The sequence below is a fragment of the Lissotriton helveticus genome, chromosome 12, assembly GCF_964261635.1.
Source record: "Lissotriton helveticus chromosome 12, aLisHel1.1, whole genome shotgun sequence".
Taxonomy (NCBI): domain Eukaryota; kingdom Metazoa; phylum Chordata; class Amphibia; order Caudata; family Salamandridae; genus Lissotriton; species Lissotriton helveticus.
In genome coordinates, this window is record NC_136073.1 from 699,774,231 (window position 1) to 699,797,874 (window position 23,644).

Here is a 23,644-nt window from a genome sequence, read left to right on the forward strand (position 1 = left end):
GTCGGAGCGGCATCATCGCTCCTCCGACCCACCCCGACGCTCGCACGATGCGGCCGGGGGTTCGGGCGACACCGCCCACGCGGCTCCAAGAGTCGCAAGCGTTGCCGCCTGCCCCACACCTTCGGGTCCCTGGGCACGGCGCGACGCCAGAGGAGGTCGAGCGGTACCTCATGGCCATGAGGTCCCTCCCTCAGCCGGGTCCCGCGGAGCCTTCGGGCCCAGCGGTCCCGGCTGGAGGCCCTAGCGGGTCGGGTGCTTCGGCCCCGGCCGGTCGACCTCACAACCTCACCGGCGCCCGTTGTGGACGCCGTCCCCAATCTTCCCTCCGGTCCGACTCTGGCGCCGTCCGCCGTTGGGCGCCGCTTCCGACGGCCTTTGGAGACTTTTATTTCCATGAGTAGGCCCAGTCTGTTGACCCTGAGTTACAGGAGACTGGTGACGGAGGTGATTGGGAGGGGGTCTGAGGACCCTCTGGCACAGGAGTGCCAGTCTCAAGAGGACTGGACATATGAGCTTGGGGAGGCCAGTGGTATTGACACCTCGCCAGACACTGGATTTGTCTCCCCTCCCACCGTGGCTACGGAGGAGGGGGCTGCTTATAGTGTAGTGTTAACGAGGGCAGCCAAGGCCTTGGGCCTTGAGCTCCCCGTTGCGGCCGTGAGGACTAACCTCCTCACTGAGGTTCTTAAACGGCAGCCAAGCTCCAGTGAGCCTCTGCTGCCGTTTAATGAAGCCTTATGTGACGTTCTTGTGGGCACTTGGTCCAAGCCCGCCACGGGTCCGCCCGTGGATAGGAACGTGGTCAGACGCTACCGCCCGGCTCAGTGCGACCCTTGCTAGACTCGGCGCAGTTTCGGGTTTACCCTCCCGAACAGCGGGTTCCGGATATTCAGAGTCTCGGTCAGGTTGACGCTGCGGCTTCTGGGGCTGATGGCCTCCTGCATCCTACTGGTGCGTCACGCCCGGTGGCAGATGCGGGCTCTGCAGTGGGACCTGAAGTTTCAGTGGGCCCAGCATCAGGGCAACTTGTCCGATCACGTCTTGATCTCGGAGGGCACTGCGAGACCGGTGCAGTGGTGGCTCACGGACCGCGATTGGGTCAGTGGCAGGTCCCTCTCCCGACCCTACCCGGAGCACGTAGTTGTGACGGACGCTTCCCTCCAGGGCTAGGGTGGCCACATGGGAGAGGCGGAGATCAGAGGACTCTGGTCTCCGGCGGAGGCCCGGATCCACATCAACCTGTTGGAGTTACGGGCGATTTGTCTAGCACTGAAGGCATTCCTCCCCTCTGTCTGGGGGAGTGTGGTGCAGGTGTTCACAGACAACACCACCGCCATGTGGTACTGCAACAAACAGGGCGGGGTGGGGTCGTGGACCCTATGCCAGGAGGCTCTGCGCCTCTGGCAGTGGCTGGAAAGTCAGGGTGTGACCCTGGTAGTTCAACACCTGGCAGGTTCTCTGAATGCCAGGGCGGACAAACTCAGCCGTCGGTGCATGATGGATCACGAATGGCGTCTGAACTCGGACGTGGCGCAAGGCCTCTTTCAGCAATGGGGAGAGCCTTGGTTAGATCTATTCGCCACCGAAGAGAACGCGCAATGTCATTGGTTCTGCGCGTTGGAATTTCAAAGGCGGCACTCGCTCGGAGACACTTTTCGTCACGAGTGGAGTTGCGGTCTGTTGTACGCCTTTCCCCCTATACCACTTCTGCCCAGAGTGCTGAAGAAGACCGGGCCCAGGTTATCCTTGTGGCTCCGGACTGGGCACGAAGATACTGGTATCCCGAGCTACTCAGCATGTCAGTAGATCCCCCGATTTGTCTGCCCCTTCGGAAGGACCTTCTGTCGCAGCAGCAGGGGACGGTCCTCCACCCGAACCTGTCCAGTCTCCACCTACAAGCTTGGAGATTGAGCGGCGACAGTTGAGGCCATTTGACTTGCCTCCCGAAGTCTGTAATGTCATTCTGGCAGCCTGGCGTCCCTCCACAAAGTCGGTATACGCCTGCAGGTGGAACAGATTTGTGCATGGTGCACAGCAAAGGCTGTGGATCCACTCTCTGCCCCCCTTTCTGAGGTTCTCCTCTTCCTTCTTTCTCTTGCCCAGCAGGGCTCTGCTCTGGGCACTGTCAAGGGCTACCTTTCTGCCCTTTCTGCCTTCTTGAGGCTCCCTGATCAGCCTTCTTTGTTCAAGTCCCCTATTGTAAATCGCTTTCTTAAGGGCATCACGCACATGTTCCCTCCTGTTCCCTTTGTGATGCCCCAGTGGGACTTGAACCTTGTTCTTACCTTCCTGATGTGCGCTCCCTTTGAGCCACTTCACAACTGTCCTCTTCTGACTCTAAAGACTGCTTTCCTGGTTGCCATCACCTCTGCCAGGAGAGTGAGTGAGCTCCAGGCCCTTTCTTGTACTCCACCTTTCCTTTCTGTCCATCCGGACAAGGTTGTGTTGTGTACTAAGCCATCTTTCCTGCCCTCGGTTGTCTCCGCCTTCCACATCGGGCAGTCCATCACCTTGCCAACCTTCTTTCCGCATCCCTCTCACTGTCTGGACCCAAAACGTGCGCTCTCATTCTATTTGGATCGCACACGCCAGTTCCGGGTGGATGACCAACTCTTTGTTGGCTACGTGGGCACTAAGAAGGGGAAGGCGGTACACAAGCGGACCATCTCCCGGTGGATCATCTTGTGTATCCAGGCATGTTACTCCATGGCTAAGAAGGAGCCCCCTGTTGGATTGAGGGCTCATTCCACTCGGGCCACGGCAACTACAACTGCCCTGGGCCGGGGAGTGCCCTTACAGGACATTTGCCAGGCAGCTACGTGGACCTCGCTGCACACGTTCGCACGACACTACTGCCTGAACAGTCAAGTCCGGAGGGATGGCTTCTTTGGCCGTTCCGTCCTCCAGGACTTTCTGGTGTGATTATTGGTTCGCATACCCACCACCGGGGTTGGTATTGCTGGGGTATCTATTCTAAGGTAAGGAATCTATCACTGACGTCTCTTTCAGATGCACAAGTTACTACTTGTGTAACGATATATCTGTAAGAGACATTAGTTAGTGATAGATTCCTTACCGACCCACCCATCCTCCCCGTTCTGCGAACCGATATCTAGGGTTAAGGTCATCCCCTTTCAGGGCCCTAGTTTCTTGGCACCAGTGTTGGTTCTATCATGGCTCTGCGTATCTGGCGCGGAAAAGCTGTGTATCAGAACTGACGTCAGCGCGCATGGGCGGCGTCTAAGTACTCCGACGTCATTCCGGCGCTAACGACGCCGACGACGACTGACGCGGAGCCGCAGACGACGCCTACCGACGCGCAGGGGTATTGCTACGCAAAAATTTCCAGATCCAGCCTGACGCTTGGGGATATTCGAAGGTTAGGAATCTATCACTAACTAATGTCTCTTACAGATATATCGTTACACAAGTAGTAACTTGTGCGTTAGGTGTGGTGGAAGAGTGAAAGCTTGGCATTGGAGTTTGTTCCTTTGTGTGCTTTGAAAGGTGGGTATATATGTATTTTGTGATGGTAAGTATTATGAGGTGTTGCGCTCTGAGGATCTTGTTGTGCTGGTGTGTGTGATATGTTTTGCTTTTGAGGTGTGGTGAAAAGGGGTGCTGATGTATATGTTTCATGCACCTGTTTTGGTTGTGTAGTATTGTTTGTGAGAGGAGGGTGTGACGTAGAGGGTGTGGTGATGTGTTTATGTGTAAAGTGTATGTTGTGTGTAGGGGAAGGAATGAAGTAGAGGTGAGAGTGTTTAACTTAGACTGTTTTTTTTCAAGAGTTACAAAGTGTGGTGGTGTGCAGTGTGTGTTGTGTGTTAGTGTTATTATGGTAGAAGGGAGAGGAGGGTGTTTGTTGGACAACTGCTGGAAGGTCAGAAAGGTACTATCGAACCGACAAAAAACGTCGAAACGATAAAAACTTCGGCTCCAAAGAAACAGGCACAACCTAAAAAGACTTGTAACTCCGAGGGATCTCGGACCAAACAAGTTTGGACTACCAACTTCCTCTAAGACAAAGGCGGTTGACCCAAAAACTGGTATCGAACGGAAACAAACAAAGACATTGGCAAAAACGCCCAGAACTACTGAGCAGGAGATCTTATATACAGACCCCGCATCAGAAGAACAGTCAAAACTTTACATTGACCCTAATTCTGGCAAAGTAACTCTCTACAAAAGAAAAATCAGACCAGAAACTGTTAAAGAGACTTATATCATCCCACTCAAAAAGAAAAGGGACTGTTCTAATTCACCTATTCTATTTGAGCCTATTAAACCAAGTAGGCCTGACCTGTACACATATACACCCACACACTCAGATGAAGAGGTGGATGAGGAATACAATTACCCAGTAGAACCTGACCCAGACAGTCAAGCTCAACCATGGGTTGACCCAGTACATCCTGGTGACTCTCAACCCATTCAAGATATTCCTGCATACCCTGCTAGGCCTTCTCCTACAGAGGATACAGCTGCTTTTAACGCACTAATAGAAAGGGCAGCCCTCCATCACAATGTAGAAATGCATGCAGACCCCATTGAGGAAGATTTCCTTTTTGACACCTTTGCCACATCAGAAAGATCTGTCAAAACACTACCTATGTTAAAAGGGGTATTTAAACATGCAGGTGACTTATTTAAAGAAACAACTAGGGCACGGGTCATTAACCCCAGAATAGAGAGGAAATACAGGCCAGCACCAGTAGACCCCACATATATTAAGGGACAACTGCCTTTGGATTCTTTAGTGGTATCCAATGCACGAAAACGTGCAAACTCTCAAACAACTGGAGATGCTCCACCTCCTGACAAAGAATCAAAGATCTTTGAGGCATCAGGGAAAAGGGTAGCTGCTCAAGCAGCTAACATATGGCGAATATCTAATACGCAAGCCCTGTTAGCTAGGTACGACAGGGCACACTGACACCTGAGAGACACTTCTCCAGCATTTACCTGAACCTTACAAAGAACAGGCTGAAGACCTAGTACAGGAGGGAAAGTTAATAACTAACGCCTCCATTAAATGTGCCCTAGACGTGGCAGATACAGCGGCCAGATCTGTTAACACCAGTGTTATGCTCAGGAGACACGCGTGGCTTCGCATTTCAGGTTTCAAAAATGAAGTCCAGTCTACTTTATTAAACCAGCCACTAAATCCGGACTATTTATTTGGTCCAGCTTCAGATACAATCGTGGACAAAATGAAAAAAGACACTGAGACGGCTAAGTCTATGGGAGCCTTACAGTTCCAACAACATAGAGGCTCCTTTCGTCGCTCCAGTTACAGAGGTGCTGCAAGGGGTAACTCATTACAGCAGACCACAAACTACAAAGGGAATACGCAAACCACCTACAATAAAAACAATAGAGGTGGATACCGCGGCAATAACAACAAAGGCAGAGGACAAGGGAATAATACCACCAGATCCTCTACCAGCACAAAACAGTGACTTCTTAGCGCTACCCCCAGACCATACAACACCAGTCGGGGGACGATTACAGCAGTTCCTACCAGTCTGGCAAAACATCACTACAGACAAGTGGGTAAGGCAAATTATCCAGGATGGCTATTGCCTAGAGCTGACCTCCACACCACCCAACATACCACCAAAAAACTGTCCTATGTCTGTAGAACACCTAAACTTATTGCAGCAAGAAGTCATCCGCATGCTGCAAAAAGGGGCCATAGAACTTGTACCATTAGAACATCAAGGTACAGGGGTATACTCGCTATACTTCCTCATCCCCAAAAAGGACGGGTCTCTCAGACCAATATTGGACCTCAGGCCCCTAAATCAATACATTTTATCAGAATATTTTCATATGCTCACTCTACAACAAGTCTTACCACTGTTGCAACAAGGGGACTTCCTCACAACTTTAGACCTCAAAGACGCATACTTCCATATACCGTTACATCCTGCTCACAGGAAGTATCTCAGGTTCACAATACTAAATCAACATTACCAATTCAAAGTCCTTCCATTTGGTGTAACAACAGCCCCGAGGGTGTTCACAGAATGCCTAGTGACCGTTACTGCACATTTAAGAAGACAACATATTCACGTCTATCCGTACCTGGACGACTTGCTAATACAAACAGTCGGCCCAGCAATGTGCCAGCCACATGTCCCAAACAATTCGCCTCCTGCACAGTCTAGGCTTCACGTTGAACTACCAAAAATCTCACCTTCAGCCATCCCATGTACAGCACTACCTGGGAGCAACAATAGATACTCTAGCAGCAAAAGCATATCCAAACACTGCAAGAATCAACAGTATGCAGATGCTGATCCAAAAGTTCAAGCCCCAACACTCGCTCTCTGCCCGAGTGTTTATGCAACTCATAGGCATGATGGCTTCCTGCATCTTCATAGTCCCTCGCGCGAGACTACACATGCGTCCGTTACTAAAGTGCTTAGCACGGCAGTGGAACCAGGGTCAAGGACAATTGAAGGACCTAGTGTTGGTAACCAGTCGTGCATACAACTCTCTGCATTGGTGGATTCCACTAAACCTTTGCAAAGGACGACAGTTCCAAGAGCCTGTACCACAAATAGTGTTGACAACAGACGCATCCCTAATAGGATGGGGAGCCCATGTTCTTCAGTACACAGTGCAGGGCCTATGGACAACACAACAGAAGAAAATGCACATCAACTTGCTAGAGATGATGGCAATTTTTCTGTCAATGAAAGCATTCAAAGTACATTTATGCAACAAGACTATTGATCTGGACGGACAACATAACAGCAATGTACTACATACAGAAACAGGGAGGAACACACTCTCCACAGCTATCACATCTAGCCCAAAGCATGTGGAAGTGGGCCATTCAAAGAAACATTTTTCTCATGGCGCAACACCTCCCAGGCAAGGACAACCAAATAGTGGGTCTGCTCAGCAGACACAGCCAACAGATGCACGAGTTGGAGATTCATCCCACAGTGCTACAACCATACTTCCAACAGTGGGGACAACCAAAGATAGACCTGTTGGCCACAAGAGAAAACGCAAAATGCCAGTACTTTGCCGGCAGGCTTCCACATCCGCAGTCGCAGGGCAATGCGATATGGATGAACTGGTCAGGCAAATTTGCGTACGCTTTTCCCCCAGCACTGTTAATACCGCTAGTAGCACGCAAACTACGCCAGCATTCACTGACACTAATCCTAGTTGCTCCAACATGGGCGAGGCAACCATGGTAAACAACTTTCCTAGAACTTTCCGTGGTGCCTCCTCAAAGACTGCGGCTAACACCCACTCTTCTCACTCAGAGCCATGGAGACATACAGCACCCAGACCCGCAACAACTGAACCTTTCAATCTGGCTCCTGAAGTCTTAGAGTTTGGGTACCTAAACTTACCTCCTGACTATGAACATTATCAAAGAGGCAAGAAAACCTACTACGAGAGCTTGTTACGCTGCAAAGTGGAAGCATTTTGTCATTTACTGTAATAACAATGACATAAACCCACTAGATGCTTCAACGCAAAATATCATTTGCTATCTTCTGCACCTACATCGTTGTAATCTAGCTTATTCATCTATAAGGATACACTTAGCTGCCATTGCAGCTGATCTTCAGAACAGACAGCATCTTTCGCTGTTTAGAGTACCTGCAATTAAAGCATTCATGGAGGGACTCAAACGAATAATCCCCCCCAAAACACCCACCTTCACCTGTCTGGAACCTAAACATCGTTTTAACCAGACTAATGGGACCACCATTTGAACCGTTGCATTCATGTGAATTACAATTTTTGACATGGAAGGTGGCTTTTATTGAAGCAATTACCTCGCTTAGAAGAGTTAGCGAGCTGCAAGCCCTAACTATTCAAGAGCCATTCATCCAAATACATGCAAATAGGGTAGTTCTTGGAACAAACCCTAAATTTATGCCCAAAGTGGTATCCCATTTTCATATCAATCAGATAACAGTACTGCCAGTGTTCTTTCCAAATCCACAGTCAGTACCTGAAAGGGCTCTACACACACTAGATGTCAAGAGAGCTCTTCTATACTACATTGATAGAACTAAGGAGTTTAGAAAAACTAAACAGTTGTTTGTTGCCTTTTCACCACAACACAAAGACAACCCCATTTCAAAGTCTGGGTTAGCCAGATGGATTGTTAAGTGCATTCAAATATGTTATTTAAAAGCAAACGCGCTTTAACAGTTCCCCCAAGAGCGCATTCTACACGCAAACCAGGGGCATTCATGGCTTTCCTAGGAAACATTCCTCTAGAGGAAATATGTAGAGCAGCCACATGGTCTACCATACATACTTTCACAAAACACTATTCTGTAGATGTACATTCCAAACAGCAAGCAGCTGTAGGACAGGCTGTTCTAAAAACTCTGTTTCAGACTGCTGCAGCTGGCACAGGTAGCCACCGCTAAGGGAGAGACTGCTATACATTCTATGCACAAATATGAATTCAGCAGCCCACATGCCTCGAACGAAATATGCTACTTACCAGTATGCATCTGTTCTTGGCATGTAGGGCTGCTGACATTCATATCGCCCACCCTCCTCCCCGGTGCCTGTCGCAGCTGTAGCACTCATTCTTACTTAATTGCATGGACATCTCTTACTGTACCATACTCCAGCTCTGCCACAATGGCGAAAAACAATCTGAGGATGCCCATGCGCACTGTAGTCCAGGGGAGGAGACACCTATCTTGTGATACTTCGAAGACTCTTCCAGGACAACGATGTGCAATCATTCGGACCCAACACTAGGCGGCGATCTATGCACAGATATGAATGTCAGAGGCCCTACATGCCAAGAACAGATGCATACTGGTAAGTAGCATATTCCTTTTGGGTGAGTCCTTCCTCAGATTGAAGGAAGAAAGGAGGACCGAAGAGCCGTATGTACCCAGGAAGAAGACACAAGGTTCTTTGGCCCAAGCCCTACCGGCCTGCCCAGACTCCGGCCTGACTACAGCAGAAACTCTGATTCAGAAAAGGGGGTGGTGATGAACAGAGTGCCTGAATTAAGCAGACCACTCTTACCCAGTCCAAAGATCAGGGCTTGATCCATCACCGTTTTTTAGCTCACTGCACCATCCCAGCTCAGAACCTGGCTATATGCAAATTAGTCTGTTCCTGTCCCAGTGCATGATGGGAACAGGGCAAACCAAACTACCAAGCCAATTCTTATACTGGGAAGGAAACAAGCTTCCAGGGACCGGTTTCTGCCATTTCAGGCGTCGTCGGCCCGGCTTGCTTGAATCCTGATGGTGCAATGAGCAAGGGACTCACATCTGAGTATACCCTTCCACGCTTATGGTGGACAAAATGATTCAGAAAAGGGGGTGGTGATGAACAGAGTGCCTGAATTAAGCAGACCACTCTTACCCAGTCCAAAGATCAGGGCTTGATCCATCACCGTTTTTTAGCTCACTGCACCATCCCAGCTCAGAACTTGGCTATATGCAAATTAGTCTGTTCCTGTCCCAGTGCATGATGGGAACAGGGCAAACCAAACTACCAAGCCAATTCTTATACTGGGAAGGAAACAAGCTTCCGGGGACCGGTTTCTGCCATTTCAGGCGTCGTCGGCCCGGCTTGCTTGAATCCTGATGGTGCAATGAGCAAGGGACTCACATCTGAGTATACCCTTCCACGCTTATGGTGGACAAAATGATTCAGAAAAGGGGGTGGTGATGAACAGAGTGCCTGAATTAAGCAGACCACTCTTACCCAGTCCAAAGATCAGGGCTTGATCCATCACCGTTTTTTAGCTCACTGCACCATCCCAGCTCAGAACTTGGCTATATGCAAATTAGTCTGTTCCTGTCCCAGTGCATGATGGGAACAGGGCAAACCAAACTACCAAGCCAATTCTTATACTGGGAAGGAAACAAGCTTCCGGGGACCGGTTTCTGCCATTTCAGGCGTCGTCGGCCCGGCTTGCTTGAATCCTGATGGTGCAATGAGCAAGGGACTCACATCTGAGTATACCCTTCCACGCTTATGGTGGACAAAATGATTCAGAAAAGGGGGTGGTGATGAACAGAGTGCCTGAATTAAGCAGACCACTCTTACCCAGTCCAAAGATCAGGGCTTGATCCATCACCGTTTTTTAGCTCACTGCACCATCCCAGCTCAGAACTTGGCTATATGCAAATTAGTCTGTTCCTGTCCCAGTGCATGATGGGAACAGGGCAAACCAAACTACCAGCAGAAACTCTGGCATAGCCAGCAGCACCTGGAGGACCTGCCTCCATCTTAAAAACTATCACATATGAGCACCGGATTTGCTTAACAAAGACCCAACCACAGAATCCTGATCCAGCCAGGCCTGTGATTTTGCACCACTCTGCATCAGATGCCCTCAGCCAGAGTTCGAGGGGCCCAACACCACAAGGTGGTCTCCCCAGCAATCCTGACCTGGGATATGGTATCCCTACCTCCCTGATGCTTCAAGCCGATGCCTGCAGCCTCAACCTGAAGGTTCTCCTTAACTGTGACCGGGGTGGTAAGACGATCCAATGCTAAAAAACACCACTGCACAGATTCTTCACCGGCTCTGGTGGCCCAACCAACATTGTCCAGGCATTCCCCCAAGAACCCAACTTACCTCTTCAGTCGGTCACCTTCAGGAAGCCTTCCTGACCGAGCCTACAGCATCTTTTCCAAACCTGTGACCAACATTGCCAATCGCAGGGCTCTCGACATCGTCTTGGTACTCTGTATCTGGCCGCCTCTGTGCAGCTGGTGGTGCAGCTTCTCTGCTGATTGTTGGTCCTTGCAGTGCTGATCCTAACCCCAGGAGCTTTGCTTACACACCTGACTGGCCACTCGTAAGCATCCCCTGACTGAATACGCCCGGCCCTTGCCGTCTGCACCTGGCCATCCCCGTGCCGCTGCTGGTGCAATTTGAGTGCCTAACTGGACCTTGGGAAACCTTAATCCTACCCTCCAAAAGCCATACTTATAGTTTGATTACTCACCTGTAAACTGTTAACTCTTTTTTCCTTTCGGAACCTTAAGTGTAGAGCTGAACTTTTATATGAAAGAAAAGTAACTGTATTTTAAACCTAAAACAAGTCTTACCTTTGCATTGAAGTTGCCACGGTGTGATATCTAGGCATATCACCCAGAGTAGTCGATGTAATCCAAATGTAATCAAATATAATTTAAACTGTTTTTAAAGCAAATACAAACCTGTAACGATTGCAAATCTATTCCCACTTGCATTTTCCTGTAAAGTTTTACCATCGAAAGTACATTTTACCTACCTGTTCCTTAGTCCTGCTTGGTTTTTGAAATATAACATACTTATACCTTTTTATAGTTGCGTAATTCGTCTGGATTCTGTCTGTGTGTAATCAGTCTTTGAGTAAATACACCCTCCTGATGAGGCTAACCGCTTGACCACACTACCAAAAAGTGAGCGGTTAGTGATTATCTAGTTTAGCCTCCCCTATACCTCAGGGGACCCACTAGACTGTGTGTAAATTATATACCTTACTTTGGTATAGTATATACAGAGCCAGCTTCCTACATCAGGTAAGGGCATAGCTGCAAGAGCAATATCCCCCTACAGTGTTTGTGCCAACCACAGACATAGTAATGGCAGTGGAGCCATTTTGAGTGCATCGGCTTGGAGTTTTGTCAACACAAACTCCACAGCTCCATGACTGCTTTTCTGACATCTGGGTTGTTTGGTATCAAACTTCCTAGCACATTAAACCCACACTGAGACCAGTGTGCGATTTAGTGAAAAATGTGCTCTGAGAACATTTTAGAGATGCCCCCTGAGAAATGACCAACCCTGGTGTCGTTCCTGGCTCTCTCCCAGCCATCTTCAACCACCAGACCGGTTTCTGCACCCCTTGGTATTGGGCCTGCTTTCTCTGGGTCTGGAAATGAAGCACATACATGCCTCCTCCCCCAGGATGGGTAGGGTCCTCAAAGAGGTATCTTTAAAGGCATGCCAGCTTTGTTAGCTGCCTCCAGCCGTTTGCTGCTATCGGAAACTGGCTCCACCCATTCTGATCCATGTTGGGCCTGGGAACTGGCAGGAAATTCTATTCAGGAAATGTGTTCCCACCACTGCCAACCCCATCTTATAGATTCAGTCAGCAAGAGGGTTTCCCCCCCCCTCCCGAGGGTGGCTTACATACTCAGTGGAACAGACCCATTGGCTCTCAACTTGCACACCTATGTAGGGGCTCCCCTGAAACTTGCCCCTTCATATTTGACTTGACAAGAAGGACCAAAGAACCGTTCTGCAGAAGCGGATGACAACTGCTTTGTCCCTAGCCCTACCATTGGGTCTGCTGCTCTGAAGCCCCTGCATGCTGAACCTGGTGTGTCCAGCCGCTTCCAAGAACCCGTCGACACCAGATTTGTCCAAAACTAACCCAAGCCAGATTTGTGAGTCCTCACCACTCTGCACCGCACGCCCATGGCCCAACACCCCAGCGAGTTCCCCCTGGCAAACTTCTGTTCTAACATTGGATGACCTCCACCGTCCTTCTCCTTGACTCCTTCAGCCTCATCCTGAAGGTTTCCCCGCTCCCCCCCCAACCCCACCGGAACTTGAGAAGAACCCAGCATGAAAGGACACCCCTGCATCCGCAGTTGCTGAGGCCTGAAGTGCCTGTCCAGCGGTGTCCTGGTGTCCAGGTGTCCAGAAATTCTTAAACTTCATCTTTCAGTTATTGATTCCCTTCATCTAGTCTTGTGGCTCCAGCCTGCTGTCCTTTTCTCCAACCAATATCCTCAATGAGAAGGCTTTGCACTCCTGACACCTCCTGCACACCCTGCAACCGGCTCCCTGGTCCCGCTGATGGTGTGGGCTTTGGGCTACCCTGGGACCCCTTTGCCCTTACCTTAACCCCAGGAGTTTGACTCCCAAGACCGAGTGCTCTGCCTCTGAGCAGCCCCCAACCGAGGTTCCCCGTTGGCTATCGTTGGCACTTCGCACCCAGCCACCCTAGTGCTGCTGGTGGTGCCACTTGAGTGCCAACTTGCACCTTGGCTCTTCCCAATCCCCCCCACCACCAAAACTCCAATCCCAAAACAGGTTACTTACCTGGCTGTAAACTTAACACTTTGCTTTTCTCATTAGGACTGAAGGTTGATTTTTCTCTGAAAATGTTGTTGTACTGTCTTGTACTGCAACAAAAAGTAACTTAGGTCCTTCACCAGTAATAACCTGTTTATCAATTTCCTGTGTTGCTTAAACTAAGCTAGGAGTGTTTCTTGCCAATCTAGAAAAGTAATCCGAAAGTAATCAGAGTGCTTAAAAGTGTTTTTGAAGTTTACCAGTCCTCTTCTCAACTGCAAAAGTAATCTAAATGTTCTTACCGAACCAGTGTTCACTGTCTCTTGCAAAGTAGCATTGTATGAAGAGTTGAACTGACCTGCTACTAAGTAAATCTTGGTTCTAGAAATGAAAGAACAAAATAACTACTTTTTATACTAACAATTGGTCTGTATTCAGTCTGTGTGACATAATTTCTTGCCTGATAGTGTACAACAACTGCCTTACACTACCATCTGATATCCCTGACTGCTTAATCACAATACCCCAAAAGAGTAAATTAATATCTACTTAAGCCTCTGCTATACCTTTTGAGGTCCACTGGACTCTGTGCACACTATGCCTTACTTTGGTATAGTATATTCCTAGCTCTCTTCCTACACCTACATACAAAAACCAACAACTTTGTCCAGTCCTTGATCTTGCTACTGCTTCCTCCACCATCCAATGCATGTTGTAGTAATAGTGCATTTATTAGGAAATGTAAACCTTCCCCTCCCTAGCCGTCATATGCACTGCTCCTCCTTCTCTTTTTCTTTTTTAGTGATGCACCCTATACACAACTTTCACTTTGCCACATTGGAAAGGTATAGAGAAAATACAATCTTGATGTTTACATTAGATGTTTCGTTTTTCTCTTGAAGAGTGGGATGGCCTTTGTGGGCCAGAGTTAGTTATTTACTATGTTTAAGCATGACTTCTGCTTGTGGTAGAAACTAATGGGTATGATTAACTTTTGCTCTGGTTTTAAGTATAGCTAGTGTGATTCTTCAATTTACAAAATGTGATGGTATCTTGTCTTTACTTGAATACATTTTTTTGCCGGCACAGATTCCCTTGTTTCAAACCCACCCACAGTTGAAGCAATGTGTTCGTCAGGCGATTGAACGTGCTGTGCAGGAGCTTGTCCATCCAGTTGTCGACAGATCCATCAAAATTGCCATGACAACCTGTGAGCAGATTGTCCGAAAGGACTTTGCACTGGATTCAGAGGAGTCACGCATGCGGGTTGCTGCCCATCACATGATGCGGAATCTGACTGCTGGCATGGCTATGATTACTTGTCGAGAGCCTCTGCTCATCAGCATAGCCACCAACCTGAAGAACAGCTTTGCCACTGCTCTGCGGGTAAGTGGCTGTAGATTTTAGCATTTGCCCACCAAAGAGCAATTCAATGTAGAGATGCGTTTTAACCACTCTTTTCTCTTTCCTACATTTTTTTTGCTGTTATCAATTTAGTGGGTATTTTCATTTCCTTACTTTAAGAATGCTTTCCTTTTGCTTTTATCTGACTTATTAGCCTGGCTTATGACTTTCAAATGGGACAAAATGGTCCCGCATAATGTTTTGTTTCAGTTTTTAGCTGCTTACCTGTGCCAAGTAAGAGAATTATGCACCTCGCTTTGCAGCCCTTATCGTCTGTACAATGCCAATGTAGCATTTCTTGTACAAGATGCCTATTTTGTTTTGCATTCCTTGAGCACAGGCCAGGGTGCTTATTCCTTCAGTATGGTCCTGAGGCTGACTAGCCTCCACAGTGCTCGTTTTGCTCTGAAATCTGTTAGATTTGAGATTAAAGTGTCTTGTTTGACCCATGTGATAATTGTGCCACTATATTAGTCTTGTCCAGCCACATAATGTTTCAAACGTTCTGTAATTGCCCTAGCATTAAGGAAGACATGCAAGTGATAAGCATTGTTTCCAGGTTGTGGTATATGCACTTGGTTAATGTCTTGTGCCATGTTAAAGATTATATCGTACTATATTAAACCTGGAAATTGGTGTCTCCTCTGATAAACAGGCAGCTTCCCCGCAGCAGCGAGAAATGATGGAGCAGGCAGCTGCACAGCTTGCTCAAGACAACTGTGAGTTGGCATGCTGTTTTATCCAGAAGACTGCAGTCGAGAAGGCAGGCCCAGAAATGGACAAACGATTAGCTACAGTGAGTTCTTTGGTTTCATCTGAGGACTTCCATAATAGAGATGATCACAAATCTCATATCACTTTTTTTCTTTATCATAAAGGAGTTTGAGTTGAGGAAGCATGCGAGGCAAGAGGGGCGTCGTTATTGTGATCCTGTGGTGTTAACTTACCAGGCGGAGCGCATGCCTGAACAGATCAGGCTCAAGGTAAGCTTATTTCTCAAATTTTAGTAGTGTAACCGTGATTCAATATACGTTAGTATCTGTTCCGCCCCAGTTTGGCCTATGTATTTTATGTTCTTCCCCCTCAAGGGACCTATCAGAGGCTGCCTGATGGGGCTGAAGCAAAATAGTGAAGAAGGTGCTAGGGTGTAAAGCAGGCTTAATCTCTCTCCCTTTATTCTTAGGTTGGCGGTGTGGACCCTAAACAGCTGGCTGTTTACGAAGAGTTTGCACGCAATGTCCCTGGGTTTTTACCTACCAATGACCTCACACAACCTACTGGATTTTTAGCACAGCCCATGAAGGTAAAATGAAGGATTTGTTTTCAGTACTACCTCAAACCATCTAGTGTACTTTTTTGTTTTTTTAACACCTGTAGAACCAGATCCCAACTGCTAGCTGTGACACATAAGGCAATCTTAGTCGTTTATTAAGCAATCATTGATCCCCCTTAGAAAGATCTGGTAATTTTAAATACATAAGTATAGCATTCAGTCCCTCAGAATTTCAAATGCAAGTTTTTTAAAAATTCTGATTTTTTTTCATTGATTTAGGATTGTCTTTTAACGTTAACTTGGTAAAATACTGAATTTATGTACGTTCAGATGTCGATGCAGTTGAGTTTCTTACAGTGCTTTAATAGTACTGGGGCTAATTAATAGGTTTAATGTAATGTTACTCTTGAAACACTGCAATTATCTTACCAAATTTGGAATATTAAGTAATTGAGATCATATATATGATTAAAATATTTGTACGCAATTTAAACCCTTTTCTTTACAGCAAGCTTGGGCAACAGATGATGTTGCGCAGATCTATGACAAATGCATCACTGAGTTGGAGCAGAACCTTCATGCAATTCCTACCACCTTGGCTATGAATCCTCAAGTGCAGGCTCTTCGTAGTTTGCTTGAAGCAGTTGTGGTAGCACGCAATTCCCGTGATGCCATCGCAGCCCTAGGCTTATTACAGAAGGTTTGTATATTTTGAGAATGGCTTTACTTGCATTATTTTTTCATGTACCATTTGTCTTGCTTTTGAAAGGCTTGCTGCAAACCTTAAATGAAAGTGTAGGTATCAGAGAAAGAGGTTTTAGAATGAAATTGGAATCTGTCAAGTCAAACAATCCTAATGCACTGATTTGGGATTGGTTGCATAAAAACTGTTATTTGAGCATGTCACATATCTAATGTCTGGAAGATGATCATTGTATTTTGCACCCATTTGTGGATACCATGCTGATTGTTATAAAAGCTGGAAAAGTCTCCTATAATTGGCCGCTTTCCCTGTGTCCCATTTGTTGTCTATAGAAAAATGTGTAATGAGAGGCTGAACAAATAACTTCTGCCACTGCGAATTGTTTATCAAACAAAATAGGACCGCTAATGGAAGAGTATAAAAATTACAAAATAGAATGTTTAAAATAGCTACTAACCTTAAATTATATATCTGAAAGAAACAATTAGTTATAGATTCCTTACCTTCAAATTAGCACCAGGCAACAGACTGGATCAGGAAAATTTTCGTCTGCAGTGCCCCAGCGCGTCTGAAGGTGGCGTCGGTCGACTCCGGGTTTGTCATGGTTGCCGGGATGACGTTGCGGTAGCTACATAGACACCGCCCTCGCGCGCTGACATAAGTTCTTTATTTTTGTGCACCAGCAAGCGCAGACCTGGAGACAGCGGTACCCCCAGTCACTTTGTGACTGACTTTTTTCTCGAATTTTGTCAACACCGTTTTCAGGTCCAGCCTAGAGCAGCGCATGCGCTGCTCTAGAAGATGATCTTTAGAAATTCGTCAGCTGTTTTCAAGCACTCATGCTTGTGCTGGCATCCACCATGCGGGAGCGAGCAGCGGCGTGCAGCGCGCACGCTTGTTTACATTTCCCTGCTCGTGGTCGCTTTCATTTTCTAGCAGGTGTTCCGTCGTTTCCAGCTCCCCGTCTGGATGTGCTCCCCCCTAGTTTGTGCGCATGCTTATCAGCAAACTCATGCGCAGGATGCTCTTTGTCCTAAATATTTTTTTTTTTAAGCTCCCCGGTGTTCTGCCATTTTAGTGTGCATGCGTGTAATTTTACGCATGTGCACTGTTATTTGTCATTCAATTTGAAGCTCCCACTGCAGCGTTACCACCACTACCAGTGAATTTAATCATCCTATGAAAAATGTGCGCCACTGCGGCCCGCTGCATTGAGCAGGCCAGGACATTCATTCCTTGAGAAGCCCAGCTAGAAGACAGAGGCTGGTTCAGGTACTGCGCATTATGTAACTTGTCGGTCAAGAGCCTTAGTTAGGGATCGGCAGAACATGGAGTGCCCCTAATTTTTTTAATTTATCAAATCAAATGCGCCATCCTGTCACTTAATGCATCTAATTGTGTTCACTACCTGCTTGTCAGTATGCATTCATAACTGTAGGCCTTTGGGGCTGGGAAGGCAGTCCAGTAGTTGGCAAGTCCCTCAGTGTGTGATAGCACTCCCCTCGACCCAGAGAGCAGACCGGTGCGCTGATGGCGTGGGCGCGCCATGTTCAGGAGGCCTCCACAGAGCAGTGTCAAGATCGCCACCTCATGGAAGGCTTCTCCTAGTGCCTTGGTGTGCCGCAGCAGTGAGCTGCATGGTTGCTGCTGTGGGGAAACAGGAGGTGATCAGCTGAGGGGAAGGCAGGGGATGTAGACGGCGAAGTGCGCAGGGGAGAGGGGCTCGTCGGTCCCTGCACGTCGCCATTGTATTGTTTAAAAGGATGTGGGTGACCCAAATTATCACAGTACCCAATGTGTGCTCTTTAATCCCTGCTATGCTCAGCTGCAGGGTCTTTTTATTCACAAACCTTAAATAGCTCTGGTCATAACACTGCCTCGTGCTAATAGGGGAAACTGCTGTTCTCCCTAGTGCCCCCTAGTTCAGTCAGCCGTACCACCCACAACACTTCAAGACTAATCCTAAACTCCCCTTCAAAAGGACATATCACTGTTTCACCCCCTCCCTATTTTAACAATGCATCCTAGAAGGACAGAAATAGCTAAGGCCTATAGATAAAACGTAGCCTTCCCTGGCCGTTTGAGGACAGGTAGGCAGAGAAGGAAAAGGAACGTCTTTTCCTTCTAGCCCAGATCAGACAAGGACAGTCTCCACTGATGTCATTCCTCGTGAACCCCTCCAACTACACTCGGTGCGTCACTCAAGGTCGACCTCTTCCCCTCGATCAGCCTCGGCAGATGGCTTCAGATACGGCCGTGGTCATTGTCCTCGCCCTTCTCCGATGTCATGAGAGCGATGCTCCCCAGTGGGTAAGTGTCGCAGTTTGTTCCCGGGGGCTGGTGTTCGGCCTGCCGGGGGCGTGGACTCTCTGCAGGTGATGCGGCCCCGTGTGTCGTCGTCCTATCCGTTTCCCGGTGATGGGGCATCGAGAATCCAGATGGAGACATACACGGCGGCTATGCAGGCCTCGCTGGCGTCTCCTTCTCACCCTCCTGGGGAGTCAGCAGATCCCTTGCCTTGGGCGGGGCCCTCCACTGCGCCGACTGGTTCAGATCCAGACTTTGAGGATGTGTTGCTGTTGGGGTGCGGCCCCTCGGGGGTCCCTCCTTCAGGCCACGGCGCCTCTGCCTCACCGCAAACTCCGGCAGGAGTCTCTGTCGCTGGAGGTCGCCGGGGCTCGGGTCGCATCCCCGAGCCCCTCCCGGTCCATTGACAAGTTGGTCCTGTCTAAGGCCACAGGGGTCGGTGGACCCTCCTCGTCCCACTCTGGGTCAAGGCTGGATGGGGACCCCTACTCCCGAACTTTCTCGTCCCTCCACGCAGGCAGATTGCCTCATCGGAGGGCGAGTCGGAGGTTGAGTCTGCCCTGGCGGCGCCACTTGGTTTGCCGGGCCACCTCAGGCACATGCTGAGCCGAGGCTGGCGGAGGGCTTTGTGTCACTCCCCTGGCCCCTATCGTTCCTCTACGCAGGCGGCTGCCTCAGCAGAGGTCGAGTCGGTGCCGCTCCGACGCCGCCCCTTGACCACTTCGGATCTGGCCCTGCTCCGGTCCCCGGCGCGGTGTGGCTTAGAGGAGCCCTGTCCGGCGTCTCCTTCGGCGCTGGATAGCGTTGCCCTTCTGCTTCAGGCGGCGGACTCAACCGCGCCTGCCAGGAGTAGAGTTGCGGATTCGTCTACGGATGCTCCCACTTCTCTGGAGACTGGCCGCTGTGTGGTGTCTTATTTCCCGGCGTCGCCCATTTCTGAGGCTGAGGTGTTGGTCGGAGGAGCAGCAGGTTCCCCATTCCTCGGTTCCTTCTGACTTCCAGGTCTGGCCCTTGCCCGTCTCGCTTTGCTTTAGGGACGGCTGCCTAAGTTTGCTGCCGTCGCCCCCAAGAGTAGCTGCTTTCTCCACCGCAGGTGTAGGAAGGTAGATCCCTGACTATGGTTGCCCCCAACTTTTTGCCTGGTGTTTTGCTGGTTTTCTGACTTAGTTGACCTGGGGCCCTGCTATTCAGGACCCCAGGCCCACTGCTCTCTCTGTTAAAATGGATTCCATGTACCCTAGGTACATATCTGATTGGATACGGAGTCACCTTATCAGTCCCTGTACAGTATACCCTAGGTATCCAGGGCATAGGTATACCCAGGGCCTACCAGGGGCTGAAGCATGTATTATGCCACCCCTGGCTGGCCATCCAAAACTGACACAACTGGCTGCTTGACAGCTGGGGCAAGGTGGTGTAATCACCCTTTGCTTTAGATATAGTATTCCTATATCTAACCCTAAAATGGACACATATATTCCTATCAGTCACTCCTATGGCAGGCCTTAACAATCCTGAAGGCAGAGTGCGTGTAATAATGTGAAATGGTGCTCTGGCATGAGCTGAGCCCGTTTGCAGCTTGTGGAACCAAGTCCTAATAGCTGTTCCATGATAACGCTATACCATATACTCTTAAGTGCATTATGTACCTCGCGGTCATATGCTAACTTTGGTATACCATTATCAAAACATGTCGAGTAAGGTGTCATACGAATTGGAATACTAACCCCTCGCCAAGATCCAAGTTGTGGGGCAAGCTCCTTAACATTGGAATAGATCCAAATATTGTGTACTTCCTAGCTGACCTCCATAGGAACCTTACTGCTACGGTCCGTTACGACAGAAAGGGGAACTGCACGGAAAAAATTAGTATTATTAATGGTGTAAGGCAGGGATGCATTCTTGCTCCCCTGCTCTTTACACTATATATAAATGACTTAGGTAGAGACCTGGGCGCAGCGTGTAAGGACATCCCGAGGGCAGGGAAATACCTACTGCCAGCCTTACTGTACGCGGACGACGCCGCTCTCCTAGCCAGAACTGCAGTGGGACTTCAATGCCTGTTGAACTCTTTTTATGTTTTTATGAATAATCTTGATTTAAGTATTAACTTTGGTAAATCCCATGTCATGGTGGTGGGCCATAAAGCGAAGGCCAAAAAAAATGTGATGTCACTGTACTGCAATGGGCATAAGTTGTCAAGAGTCCCCAGATTTCCCTATTTGGGGGTTGTATTTGATGAGTGTTCTACGTGGCACCCACAAATATTTGAGAAAAAAACAGCCCTGGCACGCTCCGTTTCTGCGGTGCTGGGCTTTTCACGTAAATTAGGGGTGAAGCCCATTGAGGCAGTTTTAAAAGTATATGCTTCCAAATGTACTGCCATCGCTATGTATGGCGCTGACCTGTGGGGCTTCAGGTCAGCTACATCGCTTCAGGTTACGGAAGATAATTTTTTAAAAACGCTCCTTTCCCTCCCAAGATCCACGGCAAGCTTCATTGTCCACCAGGAATGCGGCGTGGACTATTTGGAGGATAGAATTGCCATGGCTCCCATTTTAAAATGGATATCAGTCTGGCTTAATCTAGAGCTTGAAGTGAATCATGAAATCTTAAGACTGCCTAATGCCAGATCACTGGGAAAAGATCCCTTGGTTGAAATATGTACAACAGATGTGCGAGAAGTTGGGTCGGCCTGAACCTTCGAGTCTGGTGAAAGGTGATTTGAAATGGGTCAAAAACACTTTTTTGTTGACCAGAGGAATGGATAGAGAAGGCAGGGAGCTGTTAAAGCCCTCTGTCAGGACCCATCAATTGATTGTTTCCTCTGGCCATGATCTGGAACTTTACCTTAAGGTTGTTAACAACTCCAACCACAGGTATCTTCTAAGTTCCGATTGAACAAGATTCACTTACTAATTTCTGGCCGCCCTGGCTGGACCAGGGGTACAGACCTAGATCTGTGCAAATGTGACGGTTGTTCGATTATGGATACTGTTCACTTTCTGTTCTTCTGTGAGCACTTTAAAGGCATTAGGAAAAAGTTCATCATACCCTTGTTAAAAGGGAAAGGTTTTAGGCAAGTCAAGCCAGCTTTGTTGTACCTTCAACTTTTAGCTGAAATCTGGGAAATCTATAACGTGGCTAAATTTTTAACCATAGCGGTGAGACTTAGCAAAAAGATCACCTGGTCCTAGATGACCCCTCACAAATGTCGACCATTGTTACCTGAATCAAGTCTTTTTAAACTTTCTCATAATGAGTTTTTTTTTTGATTGCCATATATATTGTTGTTTTTAAACTTTTTTCATTATGTGTTGCATATCTCAATGGGTACTCCCTTCCTTTTTACGCTGTATTTTATCACTGTTGACTTGTGGACCAGTTTTTCATGCTTGTGTACTTTTATGGTTTTTGTAAATTGAACCGAATAAAGTATTTCTTGACTTGACTTGAACCCCTCGCCAATTCTGGCGACGGGGTTAGCATTCCACCCTTCTAGAGGGACACGACATGTTGGTAACCTGTAACCCCGGTTAAAGACAGACATAGCCTCAGCTCCACAAGATGGATGCTGCCACCGAGACACAAGTCTGCCCTCCTGCTGCTGGGAGTCCTCCCAGCGCAGGAGGCAAGGACAAAGGGTTTCCTGCCAGGGGCGGTGCCAGCACCGTCCCAGACAGGATTTTGTGTATCCTAGGTAGGCAGGGCTTTAGAGGAAGGTGACTGCAAGTGGCACCCCGGTGCTCACTATGCATAGGCCGGCTTGAACCAGTTCCAGGGGCACTCCAGCCCCTGATCTGGGGAAAAGCCCGGCAAAGGAGAGGGGTGTAACCACCCCCCTCCTAGTCCCACCCATAGGGCAGGACTTAGTCGCGTGCCAGCCCCCTTTTGCAGGATAAAGGTAGGAGCAGGCCCCCTTCCAAATTAGATCATCTTTGAATCCTGAACCAACTTTCCACGAAAGGAACTCGAGACTCTTCTCAAGATTTCTCCCTTGTGACTAAGGAGTAGTCACCCTGCAGCAGCAGGCACCAACCAAGCATCGCGGTCTGCTGTAAGTTTCCTCACCGGATCAAGACTGCCCAGCTCGACGAGAACCGGCTTCCCTGGCACCTCTGACCTCTACCTGCATCATCAGCCCAGCTGTGATTCGTGGGTGTGACGAGACCTCGAGGGACCGGCCATCTTCCAAGACTGCACGACGCTTGACCAGCACGACTCCCGAGGGACCCTCGACCGAGTGCTTTGGGGTAAGAGAAGCCCCAACCCTGAGCAGCTCCAGCACCGAAGTTCAGCTCCCCTGCATCCACAAGATCTGCGTGGGGCCCTTCTGCTCTTTGCTGCTCACCGCGTTGTCCAGGTCTCTTGCCCGTTGGCTAGTGGCCCTCTGACGACGAACTTCGATGACAAACACCGCTGGTCTGGTTGCTCCAGACTGGCCCTTGCTCCCCTCCAACAGAGGAGCACCCTGGACCCTCCTGGTCCACTCCAGACGCCATTTTGAGTCCACCGCGTGGGCTTGCATTTGCCAAGACTTGTTGCCCCAATCCTGGGTCCAGCGACGTCGACAGCAGATATCTTCGTGGGACAGCTCGCACCTCCATCCTGGTCGCCGATAACGCCTCCTGGTCCGAGAGACTGCAGAGCCCAGCAGCGCCCACTCACCTGGTTGAGGTGACTTCGTCCGGTGCCACTCTGGTGCCCACCTAAATCACTGGCTAGTGATTCAGAACTTGGTCCCCTCTGCTTACAGGTCTTCTTCCCCGATCCAGGCTTGGATCCCCACGAACTTCTTCACTGGTCGCCTGCCAGCAACTTCTTTCTTCAGGCTCCTGGTTCATCAACGAAGAAACACGACGACATTTGAACCCTATGCAGCCGCAGCCCCTGGGCTAGGTAAACCGAGTACTCC

The 23,644-nt window shown here is 48.8% G+C and overlaps 1 protein-coding gene across 7 annotated transcripts in view; it reads left to right on the forward strand.

Annotated features, from left to right (window-relative positions):
- CNOT1 (CCR4-NOT transcription complex subunit 1) overlaps positions 1 to 23,644 on the forward strand; it is a 1,826,813-nt gene that overhangs the window by 1,199,335 nt on the left and 603,834 nt on the right. For all 7 annotated transcript variants that reach the window (XM_078668607.1, XM_078668606.1, XM_078668608.1 and 4 more), the window contains 5 exons: positions 14,132 to 14,428; positions 15,102 to 15,242; positions 15,325 to 15,429; positions 15,630 to 15,749; positions 16,228 to 16,419. In XM_078668607.1, coding sequence (XP_078524733.1) covers positions 14,132 to 14,428; positions 15,102 to 15,242; positions 15,325 to 15,429; positions 15,630 to 15,749; positions 16,228 to 16,419 — 855 coding nt within the window. The remainder of the gene's footprint in view (positions 1 to 14,131; positions 14,429 to 15,101; positions 15,243 to 15,324; positions 15,430 to 15,629; positions 15,750 to 16,227; positions 16,420 to 23,644) is intronic.